The sequence below is a fragment of the Martes martes genome, assembly GCF_963455335.1.
Source record: "Martes martes genome assembly, chromosome: 5".
In the NCBI taxonomy this organism is placed as follows: Eukaryota; Metazoa; Chordata; class Mammalia; order Carnivora; family Mustelidae; genus Martes; species Martes martes.
The window spans coordinates 62,285,853-62,310,276 of NC_137892.1; the positions used below are offsets into that span (position 1 = coordinate 62,285,853).

Consider the following 24,424-nt stretch of genomic DNA (forward strand, 5'->3'; position numbering starts at 1 on the left):
TATGTTGGATATATGTTGGATATATTTTGAAAGTAGATTTTGTTCACGGTTTGAAAGGGGGTGTGAGAGAAAGAGGAGTGAAGGAGGACTCCAAGATTTGGGCTTGAGCAATTAGAAGATTGGAGACTCCACTTTCTAAGGTGGACGATAGAGTGGCAGGGGTACGTTTAGGTAGACAAGGGAAGAACAGGACCTTGTCCCCACAGTCAAGCTGGGCTGCCCCTATGGTGTGGAGGGCTCTGGGAAATATTTTTATGGGACGCCTGTCTGTATAAACAATTTGATTTAAACAATGTATTTGATTTAAAACATGTTTAAAAATTCATAAGCTTATGTGAGCTTTGGTGATTGGTCATGTGATTTAGAATAGTAGGTTGAAAAGAGGTATTTGCTCCTTGCTATGTTTGCTCCTTGTCCAGCTAGTGTTGGTGAAGATTACCATTTCTCCCCGTTGAGGAACAGGAACCATCTCTTCTTCTTCTTAAATTTTATTTATTTATTGTCAGAGAAAGAGGGGGAGAGAGAGAGACAGAGCACAAGCATAAGCAGGGGGAGCATTGGACAGAGGGAGAAGCAGACTACCCCCCTTCAGAGGACGAGGCATGGCCCCCCCTGGAGGAGGCCTGACACGTGGGGTGGGGTGGGGGTGCTAATGTTGGGGGGGCAGGAAGTGGCAGTGTCTGGGGGAGGATGCACAGGGCAGAGAACACTCATTGCCACTGCTGCTGCTCTTGACTGCTGTTGGCCTATGGGTAGCATTGAGGTGGGAACCCCAACAGCTGAGAGCCAATGTGGGGCCCATGTAGGCCACTCAAGTCAAGAGCTGACAGAGATATTTGGTGGCCAAGAGCCCTGAACTTGTCCTGTGTCTGACATGAGTCATACAAATTCCATGTTAACGCTATTCTCCACAGCTCATCTTACTTGATTCCGGGACATTAAGGCTGCACCTGCCAGTGGGAGCCATCCTATCCCCAGTTACCCTCGCTAGAACTGGAGTCACACAGAGTCCCAGAGCTCCTTAGGACACTTGGTGACTCCAGGAGTGAGGTGGAAATGGGAGGGGGTATAGAGGGTCATCGGGCACCCAGAAGGGAAGAAATAGGGACCAGGTTCCCTGCTTACCTGTCCAGGCCTGGGGCACCCCTCCCGGATGGCTCAGCTGGCCAGACAGGACTTAGAAAATTTTGAGGAAGGCATCTCTGATGAAAAGGCCCATATTTGGGTCCCCTTGCCTGGACAACCACAGATAGGGGCTCAGGGCCTGACGTCCAGGGCCCAGGTCAGGGACTGACTTGGGTCTAACTGTCAGGCCAATGTCAAATACATGTTCTTGAGGATCGTCCAGTCTGGAGATCTAAATCTGCGAGCCATTAAGATTCTGAAAATGCCTTTACAGAAGAAGAAAGACGTTCCGAGGCTTCTAGCTCCCTGACTGCACCACCTTAATAAAATGGGAGAAGGTGGTTCTCTCTCTTCCTAGGTAGATGAAAAACTCTGGACAAGAATTATTGGCTTGATGGTTTCTAGAACTTCCACAGCTTACGCAAACCTACAAAGAACTCTGAGTCCTGAAAACAGAAACCGTTCATAATATGAAAAACCACAGACCCAAATCTCCCTAGGAAGCAGTACCTGTGGGAAGGAATGACATTTTTCATTTCCCAGTGCCAGGCCGAGTCTGGGCTAATAACATTTTCCCTGCCCTCTGGACAGTGTTATTTGTTTTAGTCTGCTGTCTGTGTAGTCAGGGGAGTAATTAATTAACAGTTAAGTCTGCTGGAAACATTCCACTAAGTGGCACTTGGTAAGTATTTGTTCACAACGATGAGGCTATTGCTTATCTATACCATCAAATTAGAAACAGAAGATTGTGGAGTCTTTCTCAGCAAGGTGTTAGAGATTTGTCATCGTATGGATGAGAAAATTGAAGGTCAGAGAAGCGAGGTGATTTATCCAATGTTGTACAGTGCGGTAGGGGCCAAGCAAGCCTCGTACCCCAAATTCCTGATTCTAAATTTATTCATTGCTTTTTCTGCTACACTGCACGAGTGTTTGTGGGAAATAGCTGAATTCCACTAAGCAAATTCATATGTTGAGACATTAACCTTTCCAAAGAACAGTAAAATCTCATTAAGTCGGAATAATTGGAAGAATGGCCAGGATGAATTGGGGGAAAAGTTTGAACTATTATCAGAGATACTCAGCTTTTTCCTTTCGAGGCCATGGAGTAAATTGGAACAAATAGGCACAAAAATGAGGCCGAGTAGAAGTCTCCCTGAACCTGTGTGAAGGAATAAACAGGAATAATTCATAAGTGGTACATTAACAGTTTGCATGTAAGTGACAACTACTAAAAATATTATAGGCATTTGGAGAAATAAATTTTTGTTAAAAATAAGCTAAATGTTTCCCTTGAAAACTCCTTGCAAAAATTTACATAAGGGCCTTCACGAACATGTCAAGTCAAACCGTGTGCTAAAATGATCATGCCTTTGATTTAGTGGCATGTAAATTAACCTGTATGGTTTTGCTATTCTCAAATTGGCATTATTTCTATAGATCCCAGCAGCACAAATGATGACCTCTGTCTCTCACTTCCCATCCCTTTGATTTTTTTCATCTGCCCAAGACCAATAGACTTCTTCCAGCTGCTCGAAAACTGGAGGCATTTGCTATCTATTGCTGCCCACCCACACTCCAACCACTTTTCACCCAATGACCCTCCCCTTCCTGCCACCATCTGTGAGAAGTCTTCATATTTGGCTGTCTGTCAGGTTTTCCATTCACACACTAACACTGAGCTGTTCCTGAAGATGTTTAGAAATGCTGGGCCTTGCTGTCTCTAACTCATATTTATTTATTTATTTTTAAAGATTTTATTTATTCTCTTGACAGACAGAGATCACAAGTAGGCAGAGAGGCAGGCAGAGAGAGAGGAAGGGAAACAGGCTCCCCGCTGAGCAGAGAGAGCCCGATGCTGTGGGGCTCGATCCCAGGACCCTGGGATCATGACCTGAGCCGAAGGCAGAGGCTTTAACCCACTGAGCCACCCAGGCGCCCCTCTAACTCATATTTAGCTGAACTGTCGGACACACTACTCCCGAAGCAGCTGGGAGGCAGCTTCTGTTTTTCTCTCTTCAGACCGACTTTCCCCTCCTTTATTGTCTAAGAATTAGTGTTGTCTACCTGGCAGGTAACACATAGGAGGCTCCACACTAGGCAAGGGGATGTTACTGACAGGAGGCTATTTGGGAAAATAGTCTGTGTCATGCTCTCAGCCAAGCTATGTGCTCAAAGCTGAGAAAAAGGAAGATCTCTGGGGAAAATGGGCACATATAAGGCTTTCTTTGCTGGGTGTGAAGTCTTGGATGGGATTCAAAGATCCACGTATCTTAAGAAAAAACTGATCAAAACAGAAAGGAGGGCTACAGATATTTCTGCCATTTGATATTAGTTTATTCTGATGAAATAGCTTAAGCAAAATAGAGCGCCTCTGGCCTTCCCTGCTGGTGACTTGCTGCCCCCCTCTGGAGAAGTTGGAAACTGACGCTTTGGTTCCTTTCTGTCCAGTTCTGTCTCTATTGTGGGTCTGTATTCCCATGGCTTCCCTTCTGAAAGGTGCTTTGCTACAGTGTAAAGAAGCATGGGGCCAGAACCACACACCATGTGTTTAGTGAGTTTACAATGACTCTGAGTAATGCCAAGATTTTTATATCCTGGCTGGAGGATGAACTCCTTAGCTTTGTGAACTGTATGTCCTGGCTCTATTGTCCTTCTACCAACAATCCAAACTAAAACCATCTTTCCTGGCAGTCTGGGACTAGCAAGAAGTCCCTTCTGACTTGGCATCCTGCCTTAGGAATCTTATCCTTAAAAGGGAGAGTTTGGACTCCTGATCTCTAGGGTCCCTCTGGCTGATTCTATAAAAATACCTTTACTGGCGAGAAATGTCTGTTTAACTTGAAGAAACTCCTAGGTATTAAACAAGTCTTCCTTTTATTGAACAAGATTTCTGGAAATAAAACAAATGCCCTTGGTGGAAGGGTTGAATTTCAAAAAATTTTTCAAAATAGGAAATCTGCCACTAGGAGACAGTGTTGACATACAGTTCTATTCAAACATACCCACTATAGGTCCTTTTGAGGGAAGTGTTTCTTAAATCGAAGGATATAAGAATGATTAAATCAGAGGGTGTGAGAATGGTAGAAAGATATGTTTTCCGTGGCAATAAACTTCTGAAAAGGTATTAAAAGGGCATCCATCTGACATAGTAATAGAAGAGTAAGTTGAATAAAAGTTTCTATTACCTATGAATGAAATGTGAAATATTGAGCCTGATTTGAGAGATATGGTAGGTAGCAACTTTGTAAAAGAAAAATAGCATTTACCCTGCTTTAATTGCCCTTCAGCCACATGGCCTCTGAAAGCTGTGCTGTTTTGGCTCTATTTCTGTGCCCTGGAAGGTGAGGGGTAGATTACTAATTACCTGGGTAAGAAAATTCTAGAAATTTCTTTCCCCTTAAATACTGCTGCCTTCACCTTTGAAACTCAAATACTTCTGAAGTAGGAAGGTTGAGATGAGTAAACTGAGGCACAGAAATTTCATGTAAAGCTTAAGCAAATTATGGAATGAAAATAAGAATCAAATACAAATTGCTGAAGAAATCACTATTTTGAAACAGCTAAACCAAGAATATGTAGAAAGCAGAATGAACTCTTCATATGTTAAGTGTAGCCATGTTGATGCCAGTATCATCTCTGGCTTGAGCTTTCATTAGAGAGTAGATGTTTATCAGGTAAAAATATAGTTCTCAATCTAGGAAACTTGGACAGAGTTTGGAGAAGCCCTATTTTTTTAAATTACACTTTATTTTTTTAAAGCTACCAAGGTAACACAAACTCACGATTCCTCAGCCTTACTGACGAAAATATTTAAGTGGATCCTGTTTGGGGCAGGATGGACAAAGCCTAGATACCGATGCCTTCTTTCCCCTCCACGTTGGTCTATAATGGGTCAGCAGGGAAGGGAGAACAACTTTTGAACGCTGAGAGGATGGCACTGGTCTTTTGATACTGATGATGTCTCGTGTGACTGATTTTATAAGGACAAACTTAAAGAAATTGCAAAGTCCCCGTGTCTGAAGTGTTCCATAAGTGTTTTTCAAACTATTAAGTAATAAAATCCATTTGAAGGGTCTCAGCCAGCATGTTCTGTCAGTGAGATAGGACGGAAAGGAATGGAATAGAAAATACCAAAATGGATCACACATTTTATTTCAGTGGTTGTATGGTATCTGTTTTACTGGGTTATTAAACTTTTATTTCTTACTAAGGGTCCTGTTGAAAAGAACTTGGAAGTCACTTCCCTATAGCACTCTATCTGTCACTGTCATGTCAGCTCATATCTCATCCTCCTTAATAGCCTGCAAACTAACTAAAGTGGGAATGAATATCTGAGTTACTTTTCACTGGCCACAGTGATTTCCTTAATACCTTATGTGTGGGATAGGGAACCTGTTTAAGATTTCCTTCTCACTTTGCTTCTAAGTAAATTTCTAAAATATACTTTTTAAATTATCCAGGGCTATTTGTAGTTCTGTTTTGTTTAGCTACTACCAATTTTATACGTAGCCTGGCATTAACATAAGCATTCTTTTTAAACCATCTTTTCCTTATTTTGGGGAACTGTGGCCCAAACACAGAAGTCACCAAAAATGGCTTCCACGGAGGCTACTGGGCAGATCTAAATTTCTGTTTTTCAAAGAGATCTTTCAGCTGCTGCTCAGTTGTGGCTTCTTTCTGCTGCATCAGCTCAGCCGTTCCTTTGGTCACTCCCCAGGCGTCAGGCTTTGACATCGAAGGGTTGTATGGCCTGCCTGAGGCTATCCGAAGACTCTCCCAGTATTCCTTCCTGGCCCTGGGTGAACAAAACACACCACATTGGACTCCTTCCTGAGTATCCGTGTCTGTGTGTCACTGAGCTAGGAATACCTCCACAGAGCTGGCTTCAGACTCTTGAGAGCACGTCCATTGATACACATTTATTAATCTGGACTATATAAGTTTTTGGTTTTTTGTTTTGAATATTTTATTTATTTTGGGAGAGAGAGAGCTCGAGAGCATGAATGTGCACAAGCTGGGGGAGTGGCTGAGGCAGAGGGAGAAGCAGGCTCCCCACTGAGCAGGAACCCTGATGATGTGGGACTCCATCCCAGGACCCTGGAATCATGACCTGAGCCGAAGGCAGACACTTAACTGAGCCACCCAGGCATCCCTCAAAAAACATTTTTTTTAAAAAGATTTTATTTATTTATTTGACAGACAGATCACAAGTAGGCATAGAGGCAGGCAGAGAGAGAAGGGAGGAAGCAGGCTCCCTGCTGAGCAGAGAGCCCGATGCAGGGCTCGATCCCAGGACGCGGGGATCATGACCTGAGCCGAAGACAGTGGCTTTAACCCACGAGCCACCCAGGCGCCCCTCAAAAAACATTTTTAAATTTAACTTTTGGGGCGCCTGGGTGGCTCAATGGGTTAAAGCCTCTGCCTTCGGCTCAGGTCATGATCCCAGAGTCCTGGGATCAAGCCCCGCATCGGGCTCTCTGCTCAGCAGGGAGCCTGCTTCCTCCTCTCTCTGCCTGTCTCTCTGCCTACTTGTGATCTGTCAAATAAATAAAATCTTAGAAAAAAATTAACTTTTATTTATTTGTTTTTAAAGTTACCTGTATTTGTTTCAGAGGGGGAGAGAGAGAATGAGTGGGAGGGGCAGAGAGAGAGGGCGAAAGCACCTCGAGGAGACTCCATGCTGAGCCCAGAACCTGATATGGGGCTCAATCTCAGGACACTGAGGTCGTGACCTGAGCGGAAACCAAGAGTTGAATGCTTGGGGTGCCTGGGTGGCTCAGTCGGTGAAGTGTCTGCCTTTGGCTCAGGTCATGATGCCAGGGTCCTGGGATTAAGCCCTGTGTGGGGCTCTCTGCTCAGCGGGGAGCCTCTCCCTCTCCCTCTGTGCTTCCTCTCTCTCTCTCTAAAATAAATAGATAAAATCTTTTTTTTTTTTTTAAGATTTTATTTATGTATTTGACAGACAGAGATCACAAGTAGGCAGAGAGGCAAGCCTGTTGGGGAGGGGAGCAGGCTCCCTGTTGAGCAGAGAGCCCGATGTGGGGCTCAATCCCAGGACTCTGGGATCATGACCTGAGCCAAAGGCAGAGGCTTTAACCCACTGAGCCACCCAGGTGCCCCGATAAAATCTTTTAAAAAAATAATGATAAAAAAAGTGTTGGATGCTCAACCAACCGTGCTACCCAGGCGCCCCTGAAATTATTTTTTAGAATACTTGCATAGGGATCAAAAGCTAAGAGTTTAGGATAGGGACATTCTCTAGACTTTACCCTACACTCCCCATCCTAACTTTCTGGCACTCTTCCTCACGAACCAGGTGAGCTCACAGCTGCTGCTCTTCTCAAACCCAGTATCACTTCTGCACATCTCACCCCACAGATCCAGCCTCCTCCTCCTCTCTATTTCACTGTCTCCTAGTTCAGACCCCATCACATCTGATACGGTTCTGGCAAAGGCCTCCCTCACAGCTTTCCCTGTCTCATGTCCATTGAAACTTGAGAACCTAGCCTTGGACCCCTTGAGATCCTCCAGTGTGCTAAGGTCATACACAGCTCATGAGAACAAATAAAAGTCCGCCTCCTGGTCCTGAGGTGTGTCTTCTATCAAATTCTGTCTCTGATATTCCCACACTTCCGGTATCTCAGTAGACCATTCTCTTTCCACCTCTTGGTGCTTTTGTACAGGCTCTTCCCTTGTCCGGCAGTGTTGACTCATCCTTCAGAATTCAGCTCAGGCATCTGCTCTCTTAGAAGGTCTTCACTAACCCTCCTTTGCCTTCTGCCCCCACAGGCGTTAGCTCAGAACCCACAGCACCCGTGCATGTCTTTGTACTTGAGCTTACTCTTCCAGTTTGAACTTCCCTGTTTCTCTCTGCCTACTAGACTGTTAATGCCTTGGAGATAGGGCCGTGCCTTGTTGCTACCTCAGTGTCCACAGCAGGGTCTGGTAGAGTTGGGCAGAGTAACTGTCTGCTGAACAGAGTGCAACCACTCCCTCTTCGTGGGTGGTCATCCTTCCTTCACCCCCTGCTTTATCTCGTGGCCAGTTAGCCCGTCAAAACACAGCCCCCAGATCCCTTCTTCTAGAACGTCTTTCTGTTAGGCAGAGAGAGCCATCCTCTTACTACTTTTTAAATCTCTGCCTCTACCAAAGCAGTTACTACGGTATAATCCACTGACTTTCTTAACAGTTTTCCCCAGTAGACTATGCGAATCTCTAGGTGGCTCTTCATTTATTTTCCCAGTGCTCTGCATGTTGCCTGATGTAACGTCTGTTTATTGTTCATCTTCCTCACTGGAGGGTAAACTCTGAGGGCAGAGACCTGTCTTACTCACCGCTGTCTTCCCAGCTCCAAGAGTTGTGCTTGGCACAGAACAGGCACTTAGTTAATATTTGTTACATTTAACTTAAATCTCAACAACCAGTTAATTCAGAGTTGTTGAAGTTCCACGGCATGGTACTCTCCCAGAGCATGAAATCACATTTCATTGCAACCTGCATTATTTATATGTTAAATCTTAAAGCCTTCTCCAGAAATCACTATATAAGATTACTCTGTAAACATCTCTGTGAAACAATTTAAGGGGGATAATTAAGTATCATCATGCAGCAAATTAGCTATATTCTTTGCTCTGACCTCACTTGGACATACAATCGAAATGAGTTTGGTTTGGTAGATACAGTTGAAAAGTTCTTACCTTGCTCTAATCCACGGTTTGGTGTGCATGTCCAAACCACTTCCCCAGCTGCCATGCTTTTCTGAAGCTGGTGGCAAAAATCCCCTTTCTGGGGCCAGCTCCTCTGCAATTGCCCGGATGTGGTAGGGCTCAAATCCACAGCACCCACCAATGTACCTGACCCCCAGGTTGTAGGCCTCTCTGGCATATTTTTGTATATCCCATCTGGTTGCAACTCTGGGCTCCAGTCCTATAATAAATGGAGTGAATTCTTCATTTAAAAAACTACTCAAAATAAACAGCCATAATATGCTTGTAATTTTCTTTTTTTTTTTTTTAAGATTTTATTTATTTGACAGAGAGAGATCACAAGTAGGCAGAGAGGCAGACAGAGAGAGAGGAGGAAGCAGGCCCCCCGCTGAGCAGAGAGCCAGATGTGGGGCTCGATCCCAGGACCCTGGGATCATGACCTGAGCTGAAGGCAGAGGCTTTAACCCACTGAGCCACCCAGGTGCCCCTATGCTTGTAATTTTCAACGGCTGAATTAAATAAGTTGTCAAGACCTAATTCTTAACTTTCAAAAACCATTAGGTAATTTGTGTCTATACATCCAGTCTTAAATGTTGTGGTAGCCAACCTTCAGATGGTTCCCAACGAACTGTGCCCTTTGATGTTCTCACCCTTGTGTAGTCCCCTCTCGTATTATATCAGGTTGGTCTCAGAGACCAATAGAATGTGTCAGAAGAGATCATTAGTGACTTCTGAGGCTGGGTTATACAAGGCACCATGGTTTCTGCCTCAGTTTCTCTTAATCTCTTAGAATGGCTACCATATTGTGAGGACACTCAAGCATCACAGTGGAAAGGCCCATAAGCTAAAGTACTGAGGCATCCACAAGAGACCACAAGAAGCGAACATCTGTTCCCAATAGCCAATTAAGGGAGCTTGGAAGTAGATTCCCTAGCTCCCTTTAGGCCTTCAGATGACTGCAGACCAGACCAATATCTGGACTGCAACCCTTTAGGGAACCCTGAGCAAAAACTCTCCAGCTAGGCCGCTCCCAAATTCATGACCCATAGCAGCTCTGAGATATAATAACTATTTATTGTCTCAAAGTACTAATTTTTGCAATAATTTGTTCTATGGCAAAAACACAGGTGACTTGCCATTCCTCCATGGTTCTTCTGCATGGATTATTTTGTAATATCTTACTTCTCTGAGAGTCCCTATAAAATATAGTACCTTAGGACTACAGGACCTTAGAATGGAACAGACTGGCCGGGCTCTGGCCCGGGTGACCTCTCTGGTTTGATTTTCAGGAAGACCCATACTTCCCAAACATGCTTTCTCCCTTTTCCCAGACTGCAAGTCTGCCCTCACTTCATCTGCTTGGTCTCTTTGTTCAGATTTGTTACGTAGTGATCCTGTGATGGTATTGTCTCCTTCCCCCCAAAACTCTACAGTATCTGAGCAACATTCAGAACAGGAGAAAAGTGTCTTAGACATAAAATGGTCTGTCCTTCTAATTTTTCTGATGAGAAAATTAAGGTCTAGAAGAACTAACGGGTTTTGCTGAGGTTATATGATTTGGCAACCGAGCTGGAACCAGGGCCACTATCTCTGCCCATCTCACCCGGAAGGGCATCGTTTTTACCAAACTACAGGTAAAAGGTTTAGAGGTCTTTTTTGCCTGCTGGTTCTATCTTTTCCTTCTGCTGTGGTCCAGTAAATCAAGGAGCTGTCTGTAGGGAGGAGAGCTGGGGGCAAGAGATGAGACATGCTGACATTTGTTTACTATGAGAAAGCTCTATGGCTATAGATAGGGAAATCTGTCCAACATCAAGACACTGAGATGATTTATAAAATGTCTGTCTTACCAAAGGGGAATTCTGGTAGGTCGATAAATCCCTGTTTGTTGCAGTCAGGAGTGTGGTAGGCCAACGGCTGACTCATCAGGTGGGCTTTTAGTCGGGCAGCCTCCAAGCCTTCTTTCATGAGCTTCACCGTTTGTAAACTGATTGTGGGGTCAAAATGGCAGTTCACGCCAACGATGGACGCTCCTGCAAGTGGGAAGAACAGTTTAGCTTTAGGGATTCATCAGACAGGTAGGCTCAGCTCTCCTCCCTTAATTAGGGAGCTTTTATTTGGAATAGTGAATTGTAAATACAGCCTTTGGTTCTTGCTTCCTTGTAAACCTGTCTTAGGTTCGGGTGGGGATGATTGCTAATAGGTAGCAAGGGCTCTCTGTGAAAGGTGTTTTGAAGAATCTGTTAAAATGGAAGTGTCGTTTATGCACACTTGGTTGTCCCACCTTTTTTCCAGAAACTCATTATTAGAGTTTTTTTAACTCCACATTTTAGAAGTCAATTTTTCAGTCTTGGATACAGTAATTTTCCAACACTCCCAGCTGCTCAATTGCACCTGTGGTTATCATACCATTCATTTGGGGAGCAATGTTTCCTTTTATTGGGCCAGTTTACTAATATCACTAATCCAGATTCCAGGAGCCGCTAAGTTGATGCCATAGGTCATGGCATCCAGTGTTCAGTGACAAGCATCTCAGTAGTCCTCGTTGTGCTGGGTATACAGTTTGCTCCTTCATTCTTGTTCCAATCCTGCCTCCTGTTATTCCTCTGAATTGTTTTTTTTTTTTTTTCTTTTTTTGGTCAAGAGCACCCATGACCTCACTCTTGGCAAGGCCAGCAGTTGCTTCTCTGTGCTCATCTTACTCGATGTCTCCGCAGCATTCAATCTACTGGACCATCCTCTCTTTCATCAACCCTCTCCTTCTCTTGGCTTCTCATGCTCTCTGAGTGTTCCTCCTACCTTTCTGGCTGCTTTCTTTGAATATTAGGTGCTGAGCCCCTGCTCACGGCTGAACCTTTCAATCCTTCATTGTCCCAGGATCTCCGTGAGCCATCGTCTCTTCACCTCTCCTTCCTTTCCAGTCCCAGGGCTCTTGGTATGAACTAGATACAGAACTCTCCAAATTTCTCTCTTTAAGCCAGAATTTTCCCTTGGGTCCCAGACTTGTATATTCAACAGCTCACTTAACATCTTCACATCTTCACTTGAATCTTGAGTGCCTTTTCTCTTTCTTCTCCTTCTTCTTTGTCTTTTTTAAAAATTTTCTTATTTTTTGGATGTTCTGCTGCCAGAGTTTCTCTTTCCTTTCTTGACTTCATTATACTAATGAATTAATCATAGGTTGGCTACTTATTGGGTGTCTGTTAGGTATAAGTGTCCTTCTAAGGGGCTATAGAGAAATAAAAACGTAGGACATAGTCCCTGACATCAAGGATTTCATAATTTAGCACAGGGCTTCCAAAGGTTTGCTCCATGAAAGTAGGCTCTGAGATCGATTTAGAAAGTAGCTATTTAATTTGTCCCTTTCTTGGAGACTACGAGTATATATAAACATATTAAAGACTCAGAAATTCTGTGTATTGTTCCAATTTTAGTATGTGTGTGGCCTAAGTGAGCACTAAGGCCCTGAGAAACTCTGTTAATTGGTTTAATACAGCATTTTCTCTCTTATTTTTTATTTTTTATTGTGTTATGTTAGTCACCACACAGTACATCATTAGTTTTTGATGTTGTGTTCCCTGATTCACTGTCCGCGTGTAACACCCATTGCTCCATGCAATCATGCCCTCCTGAATACCCATCACCAGACTCACCCTCCCACCCCCCTCTTTTATTTTTAAAGATTTCTTTATTTGAGAGAGAGGGAGATCACATGAGCAGGAGGAGCAGAGGGAGAAGGAGAGAGAATCTCAGACTGACATGGGGACTCCCATCTCACAACACTGAGATCACGACCTGAGCAGAAACCAACAGTTGGATGCTTAAGGGACTGTGCCACCCTGGGGCCCCTAACACAGCATTTTCTAAATGTATTTCACTACAGAACCCTACTAATGTTCTCACAGATTAAAAAATGTCGACCGGGGATATCCCAAATGTGTGGTATAAGTAGAAAGAGTTCGTTCGCTGAGAGGAGGGCATGATCACTTGTTCCCAGTGCTGTGCTAGGCATGGGAGTGCTCAGCAATGAGCCAAACATAGTCTCTGCCCTCTTTGATCTTACAGTTTCGTGAGTCAGACATTAAAGAGATAAACAAATAAGGCAAGTGGCAAGTGCTACAAAGAATATAAACAGGGTACGCTGACGTCAAACACTGTGGCCACCTACCTTGAATGGAATGGTCCGGGAAGAATTAGATGCAGGCCAAGAATCTCTGCCAATTATCAAAGGGGTGATGAAAGCCTTCTCTGGTCTTTTTGAAACAAGTTAACTTGCTTCTTCCCTTCCCCCCATATTTATATTTCTGGTAAAAAGTTAAGATTATTTAGTTTCATTCCTAAATCTAATTGTTATTGTTAATGACAAGTATGAAGTGACTTTCATGAAATATCAGGAGTTGGATAAAAATCAGAAATCAAACATAGCCAGTCAAAATCTCCCCATTCCACAGAATGAGCTGGGCTCTTCACTGACATAGAGCAACTCCTTGCATTAAAAATGAGGCAGCTTTAAAAAACATCTGTGAGTTTTCCCTTATTGAAATGAAACCCAGTGTTAATAATGGAAATTACTTGGGCACCTGGGTGGTTCAGTGGGTTAAGCCTCTGCCTTCGGCTCAGGTCATGATCTCAGGGTCCTGGAATCGAGTCCTGCATAGGGCTCTCTGCTTGGCAGGGAGCCTGCTTCCTCCTCTCTCTCTGCCTGCTTCTCTGCCTACTTGTGATCTCTCTCTGTCAAATAAATAAATAAAATCTTAAAAAAAAAAAAAGAATGGAAATTACTTGAAAAGATAAATTACATGGCCCCTATTTCATACCAAAATTTTTTTAAATTAATTATACCAATTACAAAAAGCAAAGCCTATCAGGAATTTACAAAAAGGGGAAAACTTCCGCAAAGAAGGCCACTGACTTCAAAGTTACTGTCTTAAAACCTCAACTTAGGGTTAAAATAAAATGCACTTTTTCTTCATGCTCCTTTTGAATCACTGAAATTCTTCCTGTTTTTAGGTGTTACACCTCGGTCTAGTTGCCCCTTTCAGAAGTGTGTGTATATTTTTTTTCTTTATTTTACTTTTTTTCTCTTTAGGAGTCAATAGTGATATTATCAGTACTCCCATGAAAGCACATTAATGGTTTTCCTTTTAACAAAACAAGTATATAATGATTCGTAGGTGGGCCTGTATTTGTACATAGTTTTCAAAGACTCACTAATTGCAAACTGGTCAAAATCCATCATCACCTGCTTTAACCAGGCGCACTGCACACTCGCCGGGGCTCACGCCATGCAAATCCCCCTCTGGGCCGATGCACATGGTTGCTGCCACGGGTTTCCCAGATGTCTTCAAGGCTTCCACTGCCCACACAGCCTCTTCAATATGCTCGAAATACTGAAATAAGATCAGATTAAGATACTTTTTATCTCGTTTCTCCTGAACGATTAGAAAACTTATTTTACTGTGTAATAATTACCACTAAATGACTAGTCTGCAAACTTTGAGTTGTGACCCATTAGCATTTTTTAAAATGGCATAGAAGGGTAATTACTGTGAAGTGCAGTCAAAAGGTTTGAAGAACACTTCATTAGATTAACTGAATCAAATTCAGTAGAAGCCCTAAACTGGAAAAAGATTTAAAAACTAAATATTTACTAACCATGATTGGCAACTATCCCACATGTTCCTCAGGAAAGCACAAGGTAGAGAAAATACACGAGCTGCGATGTCTCATCTTTGGTCATATATTTGTTTACCTCAGCAATTAAGAAGTCCACATTCTTCTTCAGAAAGACCTCTAACTGTTGCTGAAATACTTTTTTAACTTCCGTTTCACTCTTGCAGCTGAGGTACGAAGGCGTTTGACTCACGCCTCCTGCCACCAAAGCGTCTCCTTCATCAGCCACTTGCCGGGCAATATCACAAGCAGCTTCATTGACTTTCTGCCCCTAAAATGAGTGAAATAGGATGTATCTACATTTTCATGCAGAATTGAAACCAAATTATTATTCAAATGTCCACATCTCAGTTGGATGTTACCATGGAGAGTTCTAGAAGATGACAGTGATAGAATAGTTCAATTTACCAAGCTGAGCAATTTGCAGTAACACCACCACTAATAGTAATGAAAACAATAAATCTAATGATGGTATCTAGGATATTACATACCAAAGCTCTGTGAGAGGATAAAAATCTTTACATAAAAGAATCTGGTATCTTCCAGTGTCTAAGTGGCACTTAGAAGAATACTTAGCAGATAGTGGTGATGATGATGATTATTTGCTGTCAAGATCAATGAGAATAAAATGTAATTAAGATGACTACAGAATTGGGGCACCTGGGTGGCTCAGTGGGTTAAAGCCTCTGCCTTCAGCTCAGGTCATGATCTCAGGGTCCTGGTATCGAGCCCCGCATCAGGCTCTCTGCTCAGCGGGGAGCCTGCTTCCCTCTCTCTCTGCCTGCCTCTCTGCCTACTTGTGATCACTCTCTCTCTGTCAAATAAATAAATAAAATCTTTAAAAAAAAAAGATGACTACAGAATTCATGACTTTTTATCGTTATGTATTTTCTTAATTAATGGATGCATGTATTGCAAGGTATTTTCTAATTAGTTACACATTAAAAATTGACACTTGTCTTCAATAAGCCCCAATGCTGTGGCTCACACAGACTCATGCAATTTTAGAACTTGGTCTTTTAGACCGCCTTTTAGAGCTCAGTCAGTGAAGCCTCTGACTCCTGATCTCAGCTCAGGTCTCAATCTGATGGTTATGAGTTCAAGCCCTGTATGGGGTTCCATGCTAGGCATGGAGCCCACTTAAAAAACAAATGAACAAAAAGCTTCTTTTTCATTATAGGGATTGAGAAATTGTCACTTTGATGGTGTAGGTAAATGGTTTGCCCAACATGACACAGTTGATTATAGCTGAGTCAGGAAAGTTCCAGGATCACTGTGCCCTTCCTTGTGTCTTTTTTTTTTTTTTTAAGATTTTATTTATTTATTTGACAGGCAGAGATTACAAGTAGGCAGAGGGTCAGGCAGAGAGAGAGAGGAGGAAGCAGGCTCTCTGCTCAGAGAGCCCCGATGCGGGGCTCGATCCCAGGACCCTGGGATCATGACCCGAGCTGAAGGCAGAGACTTTAACCCACTGAGCCACCCAGGCGCCCCCTTCCTTGTGTCTTTGACCTTTCCCTACATTGCCCCACATCAAAAAACTGTAAGGATGTAAGAATTTGTCAGGATACCCACTCAGCAACTTAGGATGACTGGGAGAATCATAATCATTAACTACCTCTTCTTTGATATGCTTCATTAAATGCCTTTCTGTCAATTTTGGGGACTCCAGCTAAAACCTAAAAGAGTTATTCACACATATCTCATTTGTGTATTATCTAAAAACTATATTCTGAGTGACTGGGAAAATGTTCTTTTTATAAAATGCTAGTGAGATATAGCAGGTGTTTGTTTTTGTCAGGAGAATTAATGCACAAAGTAAGAAATCAGCAATCCTGTATCACACATATCCCATTTCTGTGTTATCTAAAAACTCAACATTTTTCTCTATGAGAACTTTGGTGATGACATGTATGTCTACTGTGCCCATCTAAGAATGCCAGGTATGGCTTTACTCACAGATATTTTCTCTGCAACATAGTTTCCCCTGTTCTCCAGCTTGTCTTCACTTGCATAAAAGGTGAAGGTTTGCATGACATTGGATCCAGCTCTGAGGAACTCTCGATGAAGCTGGCGAACTGGGAGATTGGTTGAGGAAGGTTATTCATGACTATCAGTTTATAACCCATGATGCTTGCAAAAGGCTACCAGATAAACAGCTAATGAAAATATCTGCTTACATTCTTTGCTTGGCATTGCACATCCTGAGAGCAAACGAGAAGCAGATCTGGGGGCTTTTGCTATGAAGAAGAGATTATTTCTACCATGGATTTGGGGTGAAAGGAAGAGGGAGCTCCCACAGAGGAGGAATCATTTAAAGTTTTTGCTGGGCAGGGAGAGGGGGAAAGATTCCCTACAGAGGACCTGAACAAAAAGGAGGAGGCAGCAATAGGTTTGGCATTTGGGGGTGCAGCAGGTAGTGTCAGCAGCTGTAGTTGAGGATGTATCAGAGAATTAGTAGGAGATGCAGGTGAAGGAGGGTACTGGGCCTCCTACTGCAGAGTACAAATGGCCTAACACATCATCCCAAGGAGCCTAGGCTTCAGACCACAGCTATGAGGAAACACCAGCACTTTGTAAAAATATGAATGATGTGATTAGCTCAGTGTATTTGAAAGATAATTCTGATAATTGAGTGGAATAAGAATTGGAGGAAGGGTCTTAAGCATAGGTCCATGGATAAATGCCAAATGGCAAAGCTTTCACCGGCTAAAGAAAATATGATGGAGCATTTTCCTCCATATAACCAATTATATTCAATTTAAGGAATTAATCTTTGCTCTAAAATAGTGGTCCTAAACTCTGGTTGCCCATTAGATACCCTGTAGGCTTTTTAAAAATAATGGATGCTGGGGTCCAATCCACAGATATTTCAATTTAGTTGGAAACTGATTCTTATCTTACATTTTATTGAGAACCGCCATTCTGAGTGACTGGGAAAATGCTCTTTTTATAAAATGCTAGTGAGACTTAGCAGGTGTTCATTTTCATCAGGAGAATTAACTAAAGTAAGGAATCAGCAATCCTATATCAGCCCCTGAATCTATTTTGAAATTTCGTTGGCTTTTCAAAGCCAAAGATCTGGGAGTGACTACATTAGAAGCTAGGAAATTTTTAGGACACTGGAGTTCCTAGCCCTTTAGTCTGGCACGTTTGCATACTGGGGGCCTAGTGGAGTGCAGAGCACAGAGGAAGCTCAGTGTGGTTTTTCAAGGAACAAGTCAGTGAGGCCAGAAAGCTTCTGACTTTCAGAAAATGAGTTTCTAAGCAGGGAATCTCTAGTTCTGAGAGGGAACTTAAAAGCGTGCCTAATGTGGAAGCTTCAGACTTGTTTTAATTAGCAACAGAACCAATGAAAGACATTTTATTCGGAGTCCCTGTTCATGGATCAAACACAGAGCTGCTGTGGCTGGAGCGGGGTAAAGGGCCTATCGATGCGGTCCTTGTACACTAGGAGGAAATGGATTCTAAACAGGAAGTCCGTCTAGCTGGTCCTTGGGTGGATTTCCAGGGACTGTGTTAAAAAGCCCTGGAACGGTGTGCAAATTGAGCATATGTATATTTTACACTGCATTTTACACCCTTTTATTAGAGTTTCCCAGAGGGCAGTGGCCCAACTCCTTTCTCTTAATCGATCTGGTTATTCTACCGTGCTTCTTAAAGCTGCAGTGTTTCTCAAAGCGTGACCCGACTGAGACTCACCTGGAGGCAATTAATAAGAATTCAGATTCCCTAAGCCCCTCCGGATTCAGCAAGCCTGAATTCTTTGCTGAATTCTATGCTGATTCCACTGGTTGCAAGAACTGCAATTTTTGGCACAGACTTTAGTAGGACAATTAGTCCACTTAAATGAGCCCCAAATACTCAAGAAACAGATGGCCAAGAGATAAATGTGCTGTTTCTGTATTAAGAACGTCAAAGTCAGTATCAGAGCAGTTTCTCTTGAACTCCTCTACGGTGTAACTTTAAAAAAAGGTGACTTGTCAGATTGAAGCTTGTGTTTAAAGCACAGTCTTATTTTATTTACATGGCGGAGTTTCCACCAAAGTACCTTATTGTTAATACCAGTTTCACCCGGGAAATATTTCACTGAATTTAACCCAGCAAGCAGACCTTAAGAAACAAACCGCAGATATATTTTAAATTCTCATTCTTGGATCTTAATTATTCTATTGTGTTCCTTAAAGCCCTTTAATGCAACACTTCTCAAAGTGTGGTTCACCTTGCTATCACCTGGGGACAGTTATAAATTAGTAGGTTCCTTGACCCACTCACAGACCTAATGAATCCAAATATTGAAGTGAAGGCTGGGAATCTATAATTTTTAATAAACTGCTGGTGCAATGAAAATTTGAAGACTCCTGCTGTTTTAGCTTCCCAAGCCTACTGAATTCTCTTTTCCTTTCCTTCTTTCTTCCCGCCGCACCTGCCTACCTGCCCCTCCCTTCCTCCTTTTCTTCCTCCCTTCCTTCTTTCCTCCCTTCCTCTTTCTTTCTTTCCTTCTTTTAGGGCAGAACACAGTATTATTTCTACTTTTATTTGGAAATATAAAAGTTGTGTGTATTTGCCAGGCTTCATGGTGTGACTGTAGCTCTTTTACTTTGAGTACAATTCAGGGCTAGTGTGATTTGAACACAAAATCTCTATACTTCTCCAGGAGAAATAGATACATTACAACCAAGACACTATCAAGAGAAGAAACAATGGATTTAATAATAGTTAATACTTGTAGTGTTTCACATGCACCAGGCAGTATTTTAACGACTTTACATATAACTTATTTAAATCTCATAACAATCTTATGAGGTAGATGTCAATATTATCTCAGTTTTATAGAAGAGGAAACTGGGTCCCAGAGAAGCTGAGTAATTTCCCCATGGCCACACAGCCTAGTGGCTGTCAGAATTTCATTCAATTATTCATTCATTCAATTAGTCTGGACCCAGAATCTGTTTGCTTAACCTTAAAGCTGTACTGTCACTTTATAGGCTTTGTCAGTTTCTGTCCTTTATCACCGAGTTCACTGAAATACACTCTTTAATAAGCATTAAAGACAGCTCTTCAATTTGGGTAATATTCACAAGAACTTCCTCCAGTTTCCTCTAAGTCAGCTTCTTTCAGTGTTGGCTACTGATGGCTGTTGGCTGAGACGTCTCTACGGAGTACCCTCGGCCAAAGGGAGCTTCCTTGCAAAGGGCTAAACCCTCTCCTGGGAGAGGGGAGAATTGGTAGTTTGGATGCAATGCTTGGTCTCTTAGTAGGGAGAGAGCAAAGGGCCAGCTCCCTTGCCTTGATTTGGGACTACTCTGAAGGGCCTATCCAAATCCAGAGCTTCCTGAGGCACTGGCCAAGTTGTTGTCTTTAACAACTGCATCATAGTGTAAATGCACTTCCCATTAAAACTCCTGAGCACAGGGTGCCTGGGCGGCTCAGTAGGTTAAAGCCTCTGCCTTTGGCTCAGGTCAAGATCCCAGGGTCCTGGGATAAAGACCCGTGTCGGGATCCCTGCTCAGTGGGAGCCTGCTTACCCCTTTCTCTCGCTGCCTGCCTCTCTGCCTACTTGTGATCTCTGTCAAATAAATAAATAAAAATCTTTAAACAAACAAACAAAAAGACTCCTGAGCACAAGTCTCCACTTCTGGCCAACTGGCAATGAGCCCCTACCTCATGATGGGTGTTAGAGTCCCCAGAATGCTCTAGGGGTACAGTTGTTTCAAAACTCATGTGTGGTGAGCTGGAATGAGATGCCCTTAGAAGGGAATGTACTAGCAGGTGCAGTAGCTCAGATGGTTGAGAGGTTCAGAGGCAGTAGTAATTATAAGGACTTTAGAATCATGGCTATTGTTGGGTACAACTAACATACTAGAGAAAAACAGTGAAAGGTTAAGGGTGATTCATCACCAAAGTAAGGCCAAGTATGAAAGTCTGTTGGGTTCCTGGGTGGCATAACAAGAAGCTCACCTTTTGTAGCTAGAGAGCAGAAAACACTGAGGATCTGGCCCCGGACTAAATTATACAGGGAGCAGAAAGTCAGAGAGGGTGAATTCTCAACCAGGCAAGCCTTCTATTGCCAAAGTCAGGGCCTGATTAGGAAGATATGGGTCCCTGAGATTGGGATGAAGACATATAGGTGGAGTCACTTATGAACCTCAAAAACCTAGGTCCCCCTTGAACTCTCTGGGCCTGCAGAAGTGGCCCATTTCTCCCTTTGAAGGGTAATGCTTCCTACTTGGTTTAGGCTGATAAAACCCTTGTAAGACAGCATTATCTCCCTCATGTGCCATCTCAGAACTCCTCTTGGCACTTTACCATAAAAGATTTGTGGTCAAAAAAGTGAAGTGAGACTAGGCTGTGTGGGTACAGATGCAAGGTAGGTAGACAGTTCAATTTAAGTAGGATGGGACGAGTATACAATGGATTTAACTAGTTGGCAAATATACAGTGGAGGAGAGCATATCTACAAGAAGTGATTGTTACTGTAGGTAACGATGGATGATGAACACATGGGGAGAGAATGGATTAGAAATGCTAACATGGAAGGGATGAAGGACTGAAAATATCGATGAGGTTGAGGAGTGGGAGAATTAGAGTGAGCAGAAAAGATAGAAGGTGGTTGTCAGAGTGGGGTCTTTGTAATTGAGATTTCAGGAGTAGACAATGGTGATGGCAAGGTCTAGGAGTGTGTTGCTGAGGTGAAGGTTGGAGGAAAAATCGAGTTGGAGATGAGGAGGAGATCAAGGCACTGACAGGAAGAGTCCTAGATAGACCATCTGCGTGGATATTGAGGTCACCCAGAGAGGTAAGGGAGGGAGGAGCAAAGAGGAAGGCAGTGAGCCAGCTTCTAGACTCACCTAAAGTGAAGGGCAGGAACCAAGAGGTAAATATAGGTGATAGCAACAAGGAGGACCACTGTGGTCATTCAATGTGTGAATCTGTCCTTACATACCTAGCACAGTGCCCAGCAGGCAATAATAAATGTTGGGAAATGTACCATAAATGGATCTGTTTGATGGTATGCTCCTAGACTGGTCATAGCAGTGCTCTTTTATGAGAACTTAGAATAGAGCTATGCACCAACCTGCTTCTGGGTGTTCCACAGCAGCCTCTGGGGTCCAGGGGCCTGCTTTCACGTAGCCCCTCTTCTCCAGTGCGAAGACAAACCCTCCATCTCCAATCACAACTTCTCCAGAGTTTAAACGTTCTAGGATGCCCTAAAATTATAGAAAGGAGTTACTTGAGGGACGCCTGGGTGGCTCAGTTGGTTAAGCCGCTGCCTTCGGCTCAGGTCATGATCCCAGGGTCCTGGGATCAAGTCCCGCATCGGGCTCCTTGCTCGACAGGGAGCCTGCTTCTCTCACTGCCTCTGCCTGCTTGTGTGTACTCTCGCTCTCTCTGGTAAATAAATAAAATCTTTTAAAAAAAATTAAAAAAAAAAAAGAAAGGAGTTACTTGAGTTTTGAAAACAATTTTCTATTTTTAGTACTTTGGTTATCATATTCTTGAAAAGAATGATTTCCTTAGAATTCTCAGAAAGTATATGTATTTATAAATTCATGACTATAAGGCAAACAATCAGAATGCTCACATAATGAAAATATGTGTATACATGTGCTGGGGGTGAGGGTCTTTCAGAACACATCAAAGAATTTAAAATTTTTATCTTTTATTTTGATTTTTTTTAAAGATTTTTTATGTATCTATCCATCGGTCGGTCATCTATCTATTTAGAAGGAGCATGAGCAGGGAGGGGTAGAGGGAAAAGGAAAGAAAGAATCCCAAGCAAGCTCCTCATCCAATGCAGAGCCCCATATGGGGTTTAATCTCATAATCCTGAGGTCATGACCTGAGCCAAGATCAAGAGCGGGAAGCTTCACGGACTCAGCCGCCCAAGCGCCCCAGAACACATTAAAGTATTTTGAAGAATATGGTGGAAGAATGTTACCGTTGAAGAAATATGTACAGAAGAATTAAAAGAAAAGGTTTAATTGTAAAGCCTCAAATGAATACTTAGGCACACATTCTTAAAATGGTGAAAGCTAGTCTTCTTATTCTGTTGGTAAGCAGTCCTTACGGTTGTCCTTGATCCCCGGCTGTCTCCCTGGGGGCCTCTGTCAGCCACAAGGGGTGGGGGTGGGGGGGCACTTTGATACCCCGGGGTCAAGTGTATTTCCTCCTCCCTTGCCTCTTTTCCCACCAGCCCAACCATAGTCCTGAAGTCGCTCCGTCTGTCTGCTCCATGCATCTATCCTCCTTCCACCTCCCAATCTAGATGAAGGCTGACAGTCTGGACATTCATCCCAGCTAGGGAAGAGAGAGGAGTGTCATTAATCAGGTGTTGGAGCTACTGGGTTTTTGGTTTTTAAATCTTATTAACAGCCCCTTATTCAGTATCTTAGAGCCTCTCTATCCGTTTTTGTTTTGTTTTGTTTTCCGAGGCATGAATGGTACATTTTGCTGTGATCGCAGAAGCCAAGCTGGGGGTAAAAACTTACCATGGCCCAACCAACGCGTTAGCGTTGGAGCTGCGGCGGGACTGGGTCGCCTGCACGCAAGAACCGGGCAGGGAGGCGGCCCCGGGACTCCGCTGCACCCGTCCGGGCGCGGGCAGGAAACTGTCGGACCCCGGGCCGCGCGCCTCCCTGGCCGGCCCGTGGATGGCGCAGAAGGGCGCGCACGGCCGTGAGGGCACAGACGCGGGGTGGCCAGGGCGCGCCCTAAGGAACCCCCTAGTTCCACCGCTGTAGGGAAGAAAAGTCGTGCGTTTGGGTCTAGGAGCCGCACTTCTGGGGCAGTGCTGTGGTGTTGGGGTGCGGGACTCAGAAGATGTTGGGAGTCGTGGAGTTCCAGGGGTGTCCTCGAGTCCGCGGTCACGTAGATCTAGGGCGCCCTCGGGATTTGGGCAGGGGAGTTGGGGGGAGCTCAGAGGCACCTTGGGAGCCTGCCCGAGAAGTTCCGAGAGCACCTTCTGGTCACAGCCGGGCTCCGAGGACCCCTCTGCGTTTCCTGAGGTCGGGGTGTGGGGCCGGTGGGCCGAGACTCAGAGCCCCCGCTGGGATGGAGAACGCCCTCGGGTGCCCCGCAGACTCACCCTCTTGGCCTTTTTACCCCCAACGGGTGCCATCTTCGAGGTGTCCAGATGGCTGCTAGGCACGGATGCGGACCGACGAGGGGAGTGTACCCCGCGCGTAGCTTGGAGCTGCCCCACTGTCGCGGCCGGGCTCTTTATACCGTGCGCTGGGCGCGGGGTGGGTTTCCCCAGCCTTGGCGCGGCCAACGCGGGCCTCGCTTGGGAAACACGCCTCCCCGACTTTTTTTTTTATCGAGGCCGGCGGTTAGTTGGGAACTTGCCCTGCGGAGATGATCGAGACTGTTATCTCAAATCGGTGAACACACAAGGCAAGTAAAATAAGAAAAAGTAATAATGAGGTTGCCCCTCGCTCAGGTTTCTACCTTACCTGTGCAGGGTCCCTCCCATTCTCCGCCCCCGCCCCCCTCCCACCGCTTAGAGGGGTCCCGACCCTGATTTATTTCTCTCTTGACCGGGCTCTTGCACCGTTACCCGCTTAAGACACGGGAGGAGGCCCCTAAGAATTCTATTCAGGCACAAATATGCGTCAAAGCCCAGGATACAAGGTTACTGAATGAGATTGTGTCCTCCAAGAACTTCGGTCTATAAAGTGTGATCTGTGGGCAATATATCGAGTAGTTTCATAACGGAATACAGACGGAGCGTTCACAGAGCGGTCTCTCATACGAACTCTGAATTAGTGGGTATGTTCCGAATGACCTTCTGCCCTTATATCCAAAAATGCCGCGCAGTTTCTAATAATGCAGTGGTTTCTAGTAAGAGTATCTTTGCATTATTTAACCAGGACGGACTTCTGACGTCTATATATCATAGTGGAGATATATAGCTTAGCCACTTC

At 43.9% G+C, this 24,424-nt stretch overlaps 1 protein-coding gene across 2 annotated transcripts; it reads right to left on the bottom strand.

Annotated features, from left to right (window-relative positions):
- Positions 1 to 5,260: 5,260 nt before the first annotated feature.
- On the bottom strand, positions 5,261 to 24,160 carry LOC308343700 (betaine--homocysteine S-methyltransferase 1). Of its 2 annotated transcripts, XM_080804850.1 has the most exons (9): positions 24,058 to 24,160; positions 23,587 to 23,847; positions 21,577 to 21,709; positions 16,458 to 16,576; positions 14,581 to 14,772; positions 14,071 to 14,218; positions 10,679 to 10,861; positions 8,823 to 9,051; positions 5,261 to 5,920 (listed from the first exon to the last, which is right to left on the bottom strand). In XM_080804850.1, exons 2-9 carry the CDS (start codon positions 23,617 to 23,619, stop codon positions 5,734 to 5,736), a joined length of 1,224 nt encoding a protein of 407 aa, XP_080660976.1. In that variant the 5' UTR covers positions 23,620 to 23,847; positions 24,058 to 24,160; the 3' UTR covers positions 5,261 to 5,733. The 2 variants fall into 2 exon arrangements, with proteins under 2 accessions (XP_080660976.1, XP_080660975.1); XM_080804849.1 differs by lacking the exon at positions 24,058 to 24,160 and having other exon boundaries at positions 23,587 to 23,915.
- Between the last annotated feature and the right edge of the window lie 264 nt (positions 24,161 to 24,424).